Genomic DNA, 15833 nt, shown 5'->3' on the forward strand with positions numbered 1-15833 from the left:
CCGATGTGCTGTATTATTCTGACGTATATGCTTTCTCAACCATCAACCTGCAATGAGCAGCATGGTGAAGTGTGATAATAACACCCGCCACGACCCACGTAGCTTGGGGAGGCCCTCATTCAGCCACTGACTGACAAATGGCTGTAAATGTACACGTGAACATTCAACAAATAGAGCTCGCCATCGACGCAAGACAATGTTACTTAAGCCACTGGTGCACGCACCGGTGCGAGTGACCGGCACTTGCCGTCTCCTCAGAAGGGATCCCGCCGCCATACGGGAGCGGCGCCCACGTAGGCTCCACGGCCGTCGGCGGCGCCCCCACCGTGGGCAGCGGCGTCGGAGGAAGCGCCGGGAATGGAAAGCGGGCTGTGGGGGACGAGCGCCAGGGACTACAGCTCGACAAGCGGCAGCGCTGCAGCGTGCGGCAGACTGAGACGTCGTGCCGCTACCGCAACATCGTGGTGCGCAAGCTGGACGGGTACACGCACATCCAGCTCTCGACCAAGAATGCCGGCAACAGCCTCAGTGTGGAGGTGAGACTCGGCTGCCCCACTGCCTCAGAAAATGGCGATTTGTACCGAATGCAGTGGTGCATGCCTGTGGTCCAGATAAGGGTGGTTTGGTAAATTACTCAGCAGGTGTGGTACTGTGTTTTGCCTGCCAGGTAGTGCACCATTTATTCAGATTAACATGGTGAACATTTTCAGTCTCGTATTTTTTGTTACCTGTATCGTAGCTCATGTTCCTGGTTTGTTGTGGTCAGAATGGGACCTGTACGATGGAAAAGACAACGATGGAATTACTTGCATATACAAGTAATTGGCTAATTATGGATTGTCTCGTGTGGCAGTCCTGCAAGGGTAAGAACCCCACTGCTTAACTCGGGTCACCGTGAGGACGTTTGTCCGGAGGTGAGCCGTGCACTGTAGCTCTTGGTGGAACGTGTGCGTTGATTCGATTTGCTTCACTTAACGCTCCGTGTAGCGTTAAGGGAAGCAAGCTTGAGGGATCTGCGCCAAACCAATGCTGGGTGTGTCAGTCGTCTTGTGTCGTCCCCCTCCTCTCTCCGCCCTGTTCTTTCGATCTTCAGAGAGAACGGTTTCGTTCCGGCTCTGTTAGAAAGTATTGAGGGATGATGGTTAGTGTGCGGGGCGAGTCAGAGATAGTAACAGGCAGTCTTGCCTGCACACAAAAGCCTTCTCTGCATCACGTCCGTGACTCTGCGGGATAATGCTAACAAACCGTGTGAGTGATATCTACCACAGCGCTCGCTGAACCAGTTAAGTTTGATCAAATAATCCCCATGACGGATACTCTTGTGGAGTCCTTAATCCAACAGTGGATGACAAAAGGCTGTCAATTTAAAAAAATGACAAGGTACAAAAGACCTTTTTTCATTTTTTTACTTTGGGCATTTTGCTTAGATCTAAAAATAACCATGAACAAAAGCACTGGTTTGATAAGAAATAATTCATCCATATTTTGCGTACATTCCACAAAGTAAGTATAATTGAGAATGGGCGCCAGAGTGTTGCAATCGCAGACATGTCCCATCACGAACAAAGTGCGAAACTCTCCTCTACAGGTGATGAAGGAGATCCAGAAGGCGATGGGTAATGCCGCGTGCGACGAGAACCGCCTGCTGCTGCTGGGCGCCGTGGGAAACGTGTTCTGTAGTGGACTGGACTTTCTGCCTTTTGTCAATGGACTCGCTGACAACCCTGAGGGGGGGAGCTCTCGCATGGTGGACGCCATTAGGTCAGTGATCTCAGGGGGGCACCAGGGTGGCGAGATGTTAACTCCCTCACCTGGAATATAGGATCACGTGGGTTCGATCCCGACCCTGACGCCTGTTGTATATTTGGAGTTTGCGTGTCTCTCTCCCCACGGTCGCGTGGATTTTTCTCCGGGTCTTCCAATTTTTCCCTCCACATTTATAAACATGCGTTTAGAATATTTGGCTGCTATACATTTCTTCACGATCAACTACTTCGTTTGTGGCCAGGTCACTTATGAAAAGAGCTATATATCTCAGTAGGCCTTACCTGGTAAAATACAAATAGTTGATAGGTTTTTTTTTCGATTTAAAGCTTTCGTGACTGCAATGATTCATCTTCTTTGGTTCTTTCGGTAAAGTCACGTAGAATGAGAATAAAATAATAAATTGATAAAATAAAATAACACAATAATATTCTCACGACGTTTCGGCCACAACACAAGCGGCCTTCATCAGGTGAAGGGACGAGACTGTCTGGTAGGACAGCGCTGGAGTGAAAGAGCCACGTTCAGATCACGGCCTTTAAGCCTCAACTTTAGCACCACGGATAGCTACGGGCCCCGTTCAGACGGACGAGTTCGTCCATGGTCGGAACAGAGGAGGGGGAGAGAGACAGCTGCGAGGCCCTAGTATACTCCATGTTGTAAACCATACCATTAACCGTGGTGTGAGAGGTATTAAGAGGCAATGCTGGCGAAAGAGCTGCGGTCTGAAGGTAATCGTAAAAATACAATTAATTAAGAACAGAAATGATTTAAAACATCTTTCCAGTGGTTACTAAGCCAGAATCCATCTTCTCGGTTGAAATTGTCTCTGTGCTTGTATATGTGTGATATATGTATAGTTTTTTTTTTTTACTCTGCCCTACTCATGAGCTGATAATAATGAACATGCTCTATATTTACCCTTGCAATGCCCTTTAACCAGAGTCCTGCTTTGGTAAAGTTTGGTTAATTTCTTTAAGTCTTCGGCATGTGGGAGGAATCTCAAATAAATCCCACACATTTGAATTTATCATATTCTCTTAGTGTTAGGCATGTGGGAAGAGTTGATTACCTGAAGAAAAACCCACCAATATGAGGCGGTAACACTTTGCACTGCCATGTCCTGGACACCTCACAGCCTCAGGCCAACAACACCTTGCAAACCCTGGTGGTCACATCTAAGCAATAACCATGCTCAATCTTGCTTACCTTGAGAGGTCTGGCAAGTTTAGGTGCATATTTGGTGTTTTATTGTGAAACAGTTTTAGAGCGATGTCTGTTTTTTTTAAGTGTTATCCATGCAAGCAAATGTCAGTTTTGATTGTTACAAAAATGTAAGTACCTGTTTTGATTGTTGATTCTACTTCGTTTTGAGTTGCTAATCGATTCCGCAAGCGATTATTGAAAAAGTTATAATCGTATAACATCCCTAGCTGTAATAATAGGGTTTTTCCCCTTTTTTTTCTGGCAACAAAACTGAAACCTTTTTACAAGGATTCATGTCTGCATTAACCACAATACCTGCAGTCAAATGTACCATAAAGCTGTTACATAGGTGATGTTATGTCATAAAAATGTTTGCACCGTGTCCAGACAGGGCCATCTCACACGCGCCATCTCCCTCCCGCACGTGGGTAGGGAGTTTGTGAATGTGTTCATTCATTTCCAGAAGCCGATCGTGGCGGCAATCGGCGGCCCCGCGGTCGGGCTAGGCGCTGCCTTGCTGGCGCTGTGTGATCTGGTTTGGGCCAGCGACAAGGCCTGGTTCCAGACGCCATACACGGCGACCGGACAGACCCCCGATGGCTGCTCGTCCTTCACTTTCCCTCGAGCCATGGGCACGCTAGCCGTAAGTACCGCCACTTACACCAGGGAAAACTATATGTGAGGACCAAATGGGGGTCCTGCTTGATTGGGAAGTTTGGCCAGTTGGCCGGGCGGTGATGGTGCACGCCTGTAATCCAGCATTTTGGAGGCGAGGGTTGTGTGGATCACTGCACAAATGTTGTGAAACTCCCTACACGGGGGAACGAGAGGAGGTGCCTTACCCTGGCTGGCCAGAAGATAGTACAGGACATGTGGACTCCACCTGTTCCATTTGTATGGGATTGTCTTTTGCCCCCTCGTAAGCATATAAACTCTCATTAATTTGACCAATAACACCTTAATATATAGGGGACTGCAGAGCTTGGGGAGGACATTTGGCGCTGACTCAGCGCCTGGATGCCTTTTCCCCGTGCCACTGAATTGCCCTCTTCGAAATTGAGCAAATACTGTGCTCGTTACAAATTGCAATGACTATTAGTTTTGTTTTCTTTGGGTCTTTCGGTAAAGCCACGTAGATATAAAAATAATAAAAATAAAACATATCACGACGTTTCGATCGCATCACAAGCAATCGTCATCAGGTGAAAAAATACAGCAGGAGAACTGCTGAGGCAGGAAAAAATATAGCAGGAGAGCTGCTGAAGCAAGCAGTTATATAGGTTTGAGATGGATGCAACCCAAGGGTAAGTGGGCGGGGCTAGAGATGGAATTTGCATGTAAATGTAAGATCGGAGAGCTGATATACCCCTCGACTACGTAGCTGGGGAGGCAGCCATTGTATTGCGAGAGATTAGCATGTCAATCTGTTAATGTGAGATTAGCATGTCAATGTAAGAAAACCCGGGTGCCACCGAAGCTGTGGGGGTGTCCATTGTATTGTGATAGATTAGCATGTCATTGTAAGAAGGCCACCGCAGCGGTGGCTGTGTTAATGAGAAGATTAGCATGTCAATGTAAGAAAACCGGGCACAACGTTGTTGACTGTTTGACATGTGGGAGGAAACCCGGATGAATCCCATGCAGTTGAATGCATCGCATTACTCCATTAATGAGTGTTATGATTGTGGTAACAGTGTTGATTACCTTGGAGAAAACCTATGCATGTGAGGGGGTATCATTTTGCATTGTAATTTCCTGGAACTTTGGCAGGGTGCCAAATAACACACATCTCCTTTGTGTCATCCGATTTTAACACGAAATATTACACGAAATATAACGTGCGTGTTACCAGAGCATAAGGAGGCCCTTGCTGTAACAGAAGTGCCTGAGCATGCTAACATCAGAAAAGCAATGTTGTTGCAAGTCCAAAAATAATCCCCCTCTGGTACTCGAGCATTGCAGCTAAGATGTTTGCAATGATGGATACATTTCTTTTTGGGGGTGGTTTCGAATTGACTGGTAGGCCTTTGTTTGGCTGTGATCTGTACGAAGTGAAGTCACGGGCCATAGGTTACCCACCCCTGACTTGCACGCAAAGCCTCTTGCAAAACCTGACGTGAATCAGGGTTCTTGGGGTCATAGGCAGCATTCCTCCTCCTCCAAACACGGCGAGTTGAGTTGATGCCAAAGAGCTCCATTTTGGTCTCATCTGACCACAACACTTTCACCCAGTTGTCCTCTGAATCATTCAGATGGTCATTGGCAAACTTCAGACGGGTATGTATATGTGCTTTCTTGAGCAGGGGGACCTTGCGGGTGCTGCAGGATTTCAGTCCTTCACGGCGTAGTGTGTTACCAATTGTTTTCTTGGTGACTATGGTCCCAGCTGCCTTGAGATCATTGACAAGATCCTCCCGTGTAGTTCTGGGCTGATTCCTCACCGTTCTCATGATCATTGCAACTCCATGAGGTGAGATCTTGCATTGAGCCCCAGGCCGAGGGAGATTGACAGTTCTTTTGTGTTTCTTCCATTTGTGAATAATCGCACCAACTGTTGTCACCTTCTCACCAAGCTGCTTGGCAATGGTCTTGTAGCCCATTCTAGCCTTGTGTAGGTCTACAATCGTGTCCCTGACATCCTTGGAGAACTCTTTGGTCTTGGCCATGGTGGAGAGTTTGGAATCTGATTGATTGATTGCTTCTGTGGACAGGTGTCTTTTATACAGGTAACAAGCTGAGATTAGTAGCACTCCCTTTAAGAGTGCGCTCCTAATCCCAGCTCGTTACCTATATAAAAGACACCTGGGAGCCAGAAATCTTTCTGATTGAGAGGGGGTCAAATACTTATTTCCCTCATTAAAATGCAAATCAATTTATAAAATTTTTGACATGCGTTTTTTTTATTTTTGTGTTATTCTGTCTCTCACTGTTCAAATAAACCTACCATTAAAATTATAGACCGATAATTTCTTTGTCAGTGGGAAAACGTACAAAATCAGCAGGGGATCAAATATGTTTTTTCCCTCACTGTAACACCATATCAAAGCACTGAGCCAACAATTGCAGATTCGACTCTGGATTTCATCCACCCAGTATTAACCTGGGTGCTGCAGTTGCAATTGAATTTGTGTTCTCCGTCTCAAAATACTGCACAAAAATGTCATCACATGATATGTGCCTTTCGTCTCTCAATCTGCCATGTTGTAATTCTGAAAATTAAAAAATGTCACTTTCATTGATCTGTGATGATCACTCTTTCCAGGCTATGTAAATAGTGTGTTCTGTCTGTGAAAAAAACTATTGAAATTACTTAAGTAGTTCTATGATATCGTTTGGGGCCATTTTGTGATGCAGGGAAGCACATCGCTCTTTACGACAGAGTTCCAAATGGAAATGTCTTTGTCGCATGTCATGAGGCCAATGGTTTGGGAGGAAAAACCCCGAAAAAACAAATACAACTTACATGAAACCAATACATAACTTTATTCAGTTGATTTAATAAACACTGACCATCCATAACAATGTGACGTCTAATCTTTTAAAGTGGTTATCTGATAATAAATCCGTTTTGGGTGAATGCATTTTATGTAAAGTTGCATAACCATTCATATAAAAATTTGGCTCTCCTAGATGCACCTATCGAGGTTGTGTGTTCTTGCATGTGGACATGAATTTGAATGTTCTTTATAGCAAAACAAATACAAAAAAATACATGCTTCCGCAGTGAATAAGATTTGTTTAAAATGTTGCCTCCAGAATGATGCTTAAAACATGTGTATGTATTATGTTGAACTTCTTTCACACAGTATGTAGCCAACCGTGCTAATCTGTGACAGTCTAGATGTGTCTGCAAGATCGGACTTATTTTGTTTTTCAAGTAACTTGTGATTAACAAACTGTAGAGTTTAATTATATCTTTAGAACACGGTTAGTTTTTTTTGTGCCGCCCTCTGCATGCTAACTCTTCTCGACACCTTGTGAACACACTCCCACAGGCCAATGAGGTGCTCTTCTGCGGTAGAAAGCTGACGGCGTTACAAGCGTGCGAGATGGGTCTGGTGTCGCAGGTGTTGTGGTCCAGCACCTTTTCCCAGGAAGTTGTGGTGCGGGTCAAGGAGCTCGCCTCTTGCCAGTTGACAGTGAGTGCGGCGTAGTGCTTGCACCTCATTATCCTTGGAGATCAAAGCAGATCGTCACGACCAGTGCCTTGAGTGTCACCACGCCTCGTTGTAAATTATTTCCACCAGATGTATGTGTATGTATGTATAACTTCTTTTGCATCGTACGTAGCCAACCGTGCTAGTCGGAAGTGCGTGGGAAGGACAACCAACTAAACACAAAAAGCAGTTCTAAAGAAATTCGTTTTCAGTTTCCTCGAAAATGGAAACATTGCATCTAAAAAAAAACACATACTCCGATGATATATGCATGTATGTTTTTTGTTTGCATTCTGATCACAAGTATTGTGGTTAATGCAAACTTGATTCCTTGTAAAAGGTTTCAGTTTGGTGTTCTAACATCTTAACACCTGTTTGCCAGAAAAAGGGGAAAACCTATTCTCGTATAGAAGTTGTCTAGATGGGTCAAAAACATATTCCGCCTTGAGAAAATTATCCTCCTACTCGAAACCAAAACAAATGTTTTAACACCTTGATTTTTTTAGAATGAATGCACGTTTAGGAACTCGGAGAAATGAGAGAATGGGAAATAACGTTTATTTTGTACGACTGCAGTAAAATCTCCTACTTGTTGTTGGAACTCGGACGGAAAGGGGCGTGCCTGTTTTTTTTCGATCGGAAGCCACGTGCCCACCTGGTGATGGGGGTGGGGGGGCCTTGTGCCGAACGTGCGCGTCTCTCGTCCACTAGGTGTTAGAGGAGACGAAGAAGCTGCTCCGGTGCGGACTGACGGCCGAACTAGAGGCGGCCAACCAGCGCGAGTGTGCGGCGCTGCAGAGGATCTGGAGCTCGGTGGAGGGGATGGACTCTCTTCTCAAGTACCTACAGAAGCGCAAGATGGAAGATTTGTGACCGGCGCAGTTTCTGTGTTTTTGCTGTTTTGGCTGCCCGTCGCCACTCAAAGTGAAGGAGTGCAGCAGGAGGTCAGCTGCACAAGCGGGGAACCCCCCCCCTCCATATCCATCCCTGCACTGTGTGACTTCTCAACTTTCGACAGTCGTACTCTCGGTTTGTTTTCGTTACTGAATTCTTTACAAACTAAAGCACGCGAATGAAAAAAAATGTGTAAAGAAAAGGCAGCAATTTCTCATAGTGTGCGTTCGACTGATGGAGATGCGAAACTACCACGCACACCACCCCCCCACCTGGAAGCACCCACTGTGGGGTTAGCACACGGGCGCTCAACTGCACACAGGCATTCAACTGGACACAAGTGTATGTTGAAATGTGTTGAAAAGCTTTTGATGCATCTGACATTGCTGCCTCTGAAAACAAGTTCGTAGGTTGTTCGTGGATCGTCTTGGCCTTCCATTTGGGTTTTGCACCACACGGCGCCGTTGTAAGAAGTCAAAACGACGACAGCCATGCTGCCGCCTTGTTCGTTGAAGTGCCTCTACATGTTTGAGGAAGCAGTTTTTGTTTATTTAATGCTCGGATTTTTCGTTGCATGTTTGAACCATGTAAATATGTAGTAGTTTTACATTTAATACGTTTCAACCTACTGTATTATTCGTACATTATTTTATTCGGCCCTCGTGTTACCGTTTTGTGGTCCCAAGTTGTTATGACCTCCAAACTAAGCGTAATATTCTCCTGCAGATCTTTCACGGGCCTCTTTATGTCTAAGTGTGGCCTCACACCAGTGCAGCGTCATTGACCTCCTGACTTGTAGGGACGCCGTTCTGCATGCCATGCAGTGTTAACAGTCAGAATGTGAGACAACCATTATGACCCAATGTCGAATAACCATGGGAGTCCAGGTAAGTCTATTATTTAATGAGGTACAACGTATTTCTTGCCCCACCTGTAATAAATGCTAACGTTCGGACCAACCAAACTAGCTCGGTAAACCAGAGCCACAGCCACCAGAACACCAATCTACACCCTCATCCACATATTTGGCGTGAGAGGACTAATTTTATGAAAATGTAGATTTTTGTTTCATTTTGTATTTTATTCTGTTGCATTTGTTAATGTATGGTTGTATGTGAAATTATACTGCATTGTAGTCAGTATTGTCTAATTTGTTTTGTGTATTGTATAAAGCGCATCATCAACAACACCAAGAGCAGGCCTAGAGTTCTCTCATCCACCAAAAACGACACGCTCAGCGTACCGCACGTGGTTGAGTGACCATAGACTGCAAGACAGTTTACGTGCTGTCTTGCCAATGACAACCACCTACCCGTCAGCCATGATCTCGGTGTACCTAGCTGCTGACTCAAATCCGAATCCCCCTACTCGGTCGTGCTGTCACCGTCCTAGAGTTTCACCCAGATTCGGAAGAACGTTGGCGAACGGAGTGGAGCAACGCAGTCGTCCAGGGTCAACTCATTCGAGAGTCAAACATCGCACTTGCTGGCTCTGACATACCTCAAACACTGCTGCACCATCGACCTCATCAGAACATCTCCAGGCCGATGCACACATCTCCATCAATGCAAAATTAAAGACAAGCCAGAGTAATGCGATTGTGGCCATGCAACCCAATCTATGGGCCATTAAGTAAACCACTGTAGACCGCATTCTTTCAAAGGAGGAGCATGCGTGACTTTAAAAGTGGACCGTTCTGGCCGAGGGTGGTGGATGCTTTGCTCATCGTCGTCGTGTCCCGGGTGAGCCGCCTAGAGACGTGGCAGCTCTACTCCAGTAACCGTAGACCGTTTACCACTGCCCCGAGTATCAGGTGTCTGTGACCTCGGTCACGGGGCTGTGGTGACGAGGGCGTGAGCGACAGAGGCACGAAGAGTGAGTGGCAGCCCTCGGGAGTGTGGAAGGGGCTGGAGGGAACGTCGAAAGAAATTCGTGGAGGCGCACGCCCGAATGTTCGGATGCTGGTTGCTGGGCCAGCGTAGACAGAGGAAGTCTCAAATTATGTTACTGAAAATGTAATTTATATCATGGTGTTCACTGGCACATTGCAAACGTGAGGTACAGTCATGGAGGTTTTGTAAAGCTAACCTTGGTTGTTGATACACGAAGCAAATGATGCTTCCATGCTGTTTGGGTCTTTCGGTAAAGTCAAGCAGATAGAATTTTTTTTTTTAAATCACGACGTTTCAATCGCAACACACGCAATCGTGAACTGCTGAGGCAGGAGAAATGTAGCGAGAGAGCTACTGCAGCAAGAGGTTATTATATAGGTTTGAGATGGGTACAACCCAAGGGTAAGTGGGCGGGGCTAGAGATGGAATTTACAAGTAATATACCTCGGCCATTGTATTGCCTGGTTAATAAGGCTCTTCCAATGGTTGCTGTGTTTATATATCTGGATTTGTTCATGAACAAATCTAGATATATCTATAAACAGACAGTTTCAACCGAGAAGATGGGTACAAACTGAGCAATCATTGGAAGGACGTTATTAACCAGGCAAAGTCATAACTGGCTGTGATGCTTCCATCCTACCTGCCGATGTTAGTTATTTTCGATTCTGAGTTGCATTACCTTGTTAAATGTCTCATTAACACAGCCGCTGCTGCGGTAGCCATCTCACATTGATATGCTCATCTCTAGCAATACAATGGCTTCTTCAGCACCGTAGTCGTGGGTAAAATTAACACATTGACATGCGAATCTTGAGCAATACAATGGCCGAGGTACAGTATATTACAGGTAGTCCTCTACTTACGATGGAGATGCGTTACGACGACCCCATCGTAACTCAAAAATATTGTAAGTCGAAGATGACCTAGCCTACCCAGGAGTCTTAAAGAATGGTGATAATTTAGCAAACCAAAGCAATTTACAGTACCGTACTGTATGTATTTATTAATTACAATAGTGTATTGCACAGTAAAATGTAAAGTAAAAATCAAGGTAAATTCTTAGCCTACCTATATGAACTGCAATTTCATGGAAAGTTTTTTCAGGAAACAATCCTATTTGCTATAAAAACTTAACATGCATTGAACGTATGTATTGTGGTAACACAAATGAAATCGCTAAAGCTACGTATCGTACATGCATTGAACGTATCGTAATATATCAGAATCAGAAAGGGTTTTATTCGCCATGTAAGTTCACACCGACACGGAATTTACTTTGGCAGGATGGTGCATACATTCAACATATAGGAATCTAAAATCTTAAATAAGTTTTAAACAAGTCTTACTATAATAAGGGTTAAAAGTCTAACACCAAGGGGCTGAAGTATATAAAATTAAATATCGAATATAAAATAGCTTTAAGATATAATTTTAAAATAAAAAATACAAATAGGGTAACATAGTTAATATCGGCAAGGTGTCGTTATGTAGATCAAATGTTAAAAACAGTGTTAGCCCTTGGCCTTGTTTAACAGGCCAGCAGCAGATGGGAAGAAACTGTTTTTATGGCGTGAGGTTTTGGTCCTGATGGACCGAAGCCTTCTGCCGGAGGGGAGTAGCTGAAACAGAGAGTGTCCAGGGTGGGAGAAATCGGCCATATTGTACTTTACTCACCAAGATTCGTACCTCATACGCTGCTGCATTTGCCTGCCGCGCGAAATTTAAAATATTTTTCAATTGTATCGCCATCGTAAGATCGAAAAATCGTAAGTCTGACCATCGTAACTCGGGGACTATCTGAACTTGTAAATTCCATCTCTAGCCCCGCCCACTTACCCTTGGATTGTACCCATCTCAAACCTATATAATAACCTCTTGCTGCAGTAGCTCTCGCTACATTTCTTCCTACCTCAGCAGTTCGCCTGCTGTATTTTTTCACCTGAAAACGATTGCTTGTGTTGTGATCGAAACGTCGTGATTTTTTAACATTATTTTTCTATCCACGTGACTTTACCGAAAGACCCAAAGAGTATGAATTAATGCAGTCACGAAAGCTTTAAGTCAAGATGCTTCCATGGATATCCATTCTAAAATACAGGTTTTGCCTATATGACCCAATCACCCTGAATGCGCGCTATCTCGCTCGGTCTTATAAGCGAAGCAAGCCTGAGCCTGGATCGTGTTGGGATGAGCTATCACTTTGTATGCAAGCCATGGTTGTCATGGACGGCTGTTGCGAGGCTGTGCTACGTAGTGGACAGCAGAGGGCAGTGCCGCAAAATATATTGTTGCCATTTAACAATACATGAACGGGCACTGTCCAGCGTGCTGAATGGAGCGTGGTCCGACAGAGTGGTCAAACAATCGCCACCACGCCCTGCGCGGCGTGGGGAGGCCCTCGTCCAGCAGTACCGTCATTGCGTTTAAAATTGTTCCATTTGGACGTTGTACATTTCGCGATGTGGCACGGCATTCGCATTCGGAGTGAGCGGTGGAAACCCCTCATGCGCAGCGCTGCCGTGTTCTCCAGCATCCACCTCCCCACCGCTCTTTCCGAGCTCATCCCTTCAACCTTCGCGGGTCAATAGCTCCCGTCCCCTCCCCACGTCTCCCCGCCCCCCTTCTGCGTCTCCCCGTGACGCGCGTTTCACAGTCACGTGACGCGTAATGTGATCTGCTTCCCACGCGCCGCGCGTCACGGATGAAGTGGGTGCGAGAGCGCGGGGTGGGTGGGTGACTGGGGGATCGCTCTTCATCGATTGGAGTGCGTGTCACATGGCTTACTGTAATAGCTCTTCGTTATTATTTTTTTTGTATCTTCCAGTGAGGGAGGGGTCCGTGAGGTTTTAAGGGGGATGAGCCGCTGCAATGAGCAGGCGCATTGAGTTTTTTTTTACTGTCGCTCAAATGAATACTATTGAGTATTCACAGCACTTGGTCTACCTACTGCTGGTTGAATACCTCATCCTCGCGGCCGTTTCGTTCGTAGAGGTTGTTTGGCCCTCCCGCACCACGCTGGTCAGTGCGGGTTGAAACGCCTTTTGCCAAATCAGCCTCGCTCGAAATGATGCTCGAGCTTTGTCCGATAGCTAAGCAGGCATGGAACCTGGTTAGTGCTTGGATGGGAGACATGTTTTGGTAGTGATGCTGCTGCTGCGTTGGCAAGTGGTGCACAATCACCAATAACAAAGACACAACTCAACACGTTCGTCAGTAACACGGTGGCCTTAAAAGGAAACGAATTTAACAGGCGACGATGTGCTGTAGATGAGGAGGTTTAAGTGGTGGATAGCAGGAAACCCCTCATTCTGCTTTACGATCGTCGCACGTCCGTGATGCGTCCCACCTTCACCAACCCGCACTGACCAGCGCCCAGAAGCCAGTTGGGACAAGGGAGGGCATTTATTCCCTTGCCCCAGCGCCCATACAAACCACGCAACGCCACGCCACTGAAATAACCCGTGAATGTTGCGCTATTGATTTGCTGCCGTCCATGGCGCGTGTTTTACTTATTACGAGTTTCTTTGTTCACATTTCCGACCCACCGTACATTCCAACAATAAACATAGCTGCCGTCGCTACAGGTCGTGCGCGTCCTCATCATGCACCGGTTATTTGTGGGACTAGAGGTTTGGTTGATCGTTTTTCTCAAAATAAACACGCGAGGGGTGTGGAAAGAGAAGGTGGGGGAGGGATGTGCACGCGATGTGTGTAAGCAGGTGAGAGACGATGTCTTTGCATCTCTCCACGTCCGCGGAGTCGAGATTCCCTTTGCGTCTCTCCACTACCACATCTGCAGAGTCGAGATTCCCTTTTGCATCTCGACGCAGTCCACCTTTGGATGTCCGGCAGCGGATTATCGCAAGCCGCATTCGTTTTGGGCCACACGCAATAATTGGCTTCATTTGATGTCAGCGGTGTTTTTAGGTGTGCCGGTGTTGCGTACGCGCGTGTCTCCTGCACCGCACTACGTGGGGAGTGGTGGCGGAGTTGTAGGCGCACTGCGCTCCCAGCCAAGCTAGCTGGTGACCAGCGATCAGTGGGCGAGCGATATCAGAAGCGGTGTTTTGGCCTTCAAAATTATCGACTGAGTCTTACGTGCACAAATGTCCGATTGGTCACCCAGGCTCACCGAGTCTCATCACTTTTTCATGAGGGGCCTGGTGATGATTACTTTGTATTTTCCAACTGAGTAATTATTGGCGGTTACATTTTTTTAATGTTGCCAAATGTGTACCCTGACGCGGCACACTGGCCTACTGGCAGAGAGGCGTCACGCTATTTGTGCCGACCACCTTTGCATCATGACAGCGCGTCTCTTTTTTAATGGTTCATTAATCGGAACGGCCGCTGGATTGGAACCGCGAACCTCTGCGTCAAGCGTTGAACGCGCTACCGCGAAAGCCCATGCCGCCACCACCCCTAAATATCAGAAATCGGGAAGACAAAGACGGCCGGCGTGGTGCTACCCGCAACAACCTTCCCCGTGCAATGTACTTAGCCATCATGAGAGAGGTGCTCGCTCACAGCGCTTGTGCCAACAACCTCCGCAGGCTGTGTGGGGGTCACGACCTTTTACTGTACCAGCAGTCTCCGTGCAATTGGGGTTGTGCTGAATTCGCGTTACCCCTTCGCGGCGGCGGCGTCTCCGTCGCCCCCCCCGCTCGCCACCGCCTTTCTGCATCGTCCAATAATTCACGCCAAGCAAGGTGAGCGGGCACTCACCTCGTGACGTCCTCCACTCGCATCGCTCACCCAGCCAGCCCCCCTCACCCGGGTTCCCAAGGATCGTCCGCATGGATGGACGCTGCGGTGAACAAACAAAAAACGATTCCGATCACCAATCGCAAGTCGCTGGGGTGACTGCCGTGGCATGCGAACGGCAGGCTGTGTTCGAACAGCGTCTGTGGAACAAAGAGCGGATAGGGGGGTTTGGGGTTATGGGACAAGGTTAGGGGCTATCGATCGGATGAGTTGCAGATATTTTCAGAGCTCGCGCAGTGTCTGCCAAGGGGCCGCAATCCCCGCTGGTATTACGGGCTGTTGTATTACGACTGCAATCCACCGCTGGATGGGTACGCGCCATACTTCACCCACGCTCGGCTGTGCGGGTAATTGGTGGAGGCGGAGAGAGCATATATGCGGGAGCATAGAAGTGCAGTACAGCTTTGAGTTGTGCCCTTGTGCTCTCTGACGATGCCCGCCGCGCAGCCTCGCTCGCGGCAGCCTCCAGCACCCTCGCACTGCACGGCTGGTCACCCATCCACGCAGCACCCAGGCGAGTGATCCTGACGATGACGATTGTTCGGTGTTGTCGAGATCAAAGAAGCAGAGGACTCGAGACCCCTCCCACCCACCCCGCATCAGAGAGCGGCGTGAAGACGGAAAGCGACGCGCAGAGACCCGCGTATACCAGCAGTGGTGTACACACAGCCGTGTGTGTGTCACAGCAGTGGTGTACACGCAGTGGTGTACACACAGACCCATGTGTGTGTCACAGCAATGGTGTACACACAGACCCGTGTGTCACAGCAATGGTGTACACACAGACCCGTGTGTGTGTCACAGCAATGGTGTACACACAGACCCGTGTGTGTGTCACAGCAGTGGTGTACACACAGCCGTGTGTGTGTCACAGCAATGGTGTACACACACCCGTGTGTCACAGCAGTGGTGTACAGACAGCCGTGTGTGTCACAACAGTGGTGTACACACAGCCGTGTGTGTCACAGCAGTGGTGTACACACAGACCCGTGTGTGTCACAGCAGTGGTGTACACACAGACCCGTGTGTGTCACAGCAGTGGTGTACACTCAGACCCGTGTGTGTCACAGCAGTGGTGTACACACAGACCCGTGTGTCACAGCAGTGGTGTACAGACAGCCGTGTGTGTGTCACAGCAATGGTGTACACACAG

General features: G+C 47.3%; 1 protein-coding gene and 1 long non-coding RNA gene across 4 annotated transcripts in view; one reads left to right on the top strand and one right to left on the bottom strand.

Annotated features, from left to right (window-relative positions):
* Positions 1-13497, top strand: part of LOC116944256 (chromodomain Y-like protein) — a 36212-nt gene extending 22715 nt beyond the window's left edge. Inside the window, exons 4-8 of one of the 2 annotated variants that reach the window (XM_032957769.2) lie at positions 259-536; positions 1589-1761; positions 3403-3613; positions 6966-7109; positions 7839-13497. In XM_032957769.2, coding sequence (XP_032813660.1) covers positions 259-536; positions 1589-1761; positions 3403-3613; positions 6966-7109; positions 7839-8000 — 968 coding nt within the window. In that variant the 3' untranslated portion in view covers positions 8001-13497. The remainder of the gene's footprint in view (positions 1-258; positions 537-1588; positions 1762-3402; positions 3614-6965; positions 7110-7838) is intronic. The other variant, XM_032957770.2, reaches the window with a different exon arrangement.
* Positions 534-15598, bottom strand: LOC116944257 (uncharacterized). 2 transcript variants are annotated; one of them, XR_004403070.2, is made up of 3 exons: positions 14642-15598; positions 7783-7970; positions 534-1115 (listed from the first exon to the last, which is right to left on the bottom strand). It is a non-coding gene; the product is annotated as an uncharacterized LOC116944257 (long non-coding RNA). The 2 variants fall into 2 exon arrangements; XR_012942303.1 differs by lacking the exon at positions 534-1115 and adding an exon at positions 6435-7142.
* Positions 15599-15833: the final 235 nt, after the last annotated feature.

This window comes from Petromyzon marinus, chromosome 20 (genome assembly GCF_048934315.1).
Source record: "Petromyzon marinus isolate PM22_M1 ecotype Great Lakes invasive population chromosome 20, UKy_Petmar_22M1.pri1.0, whole genome shotgun sequence".
In the NCBI taxonomy this organism is placed as follows: Eukaryota; Metazoa; Chordata; class Hyperoartia; order Petromyzontiformes; family Petromyzontidae; genus Petromyzon; species Petromyzon marinus.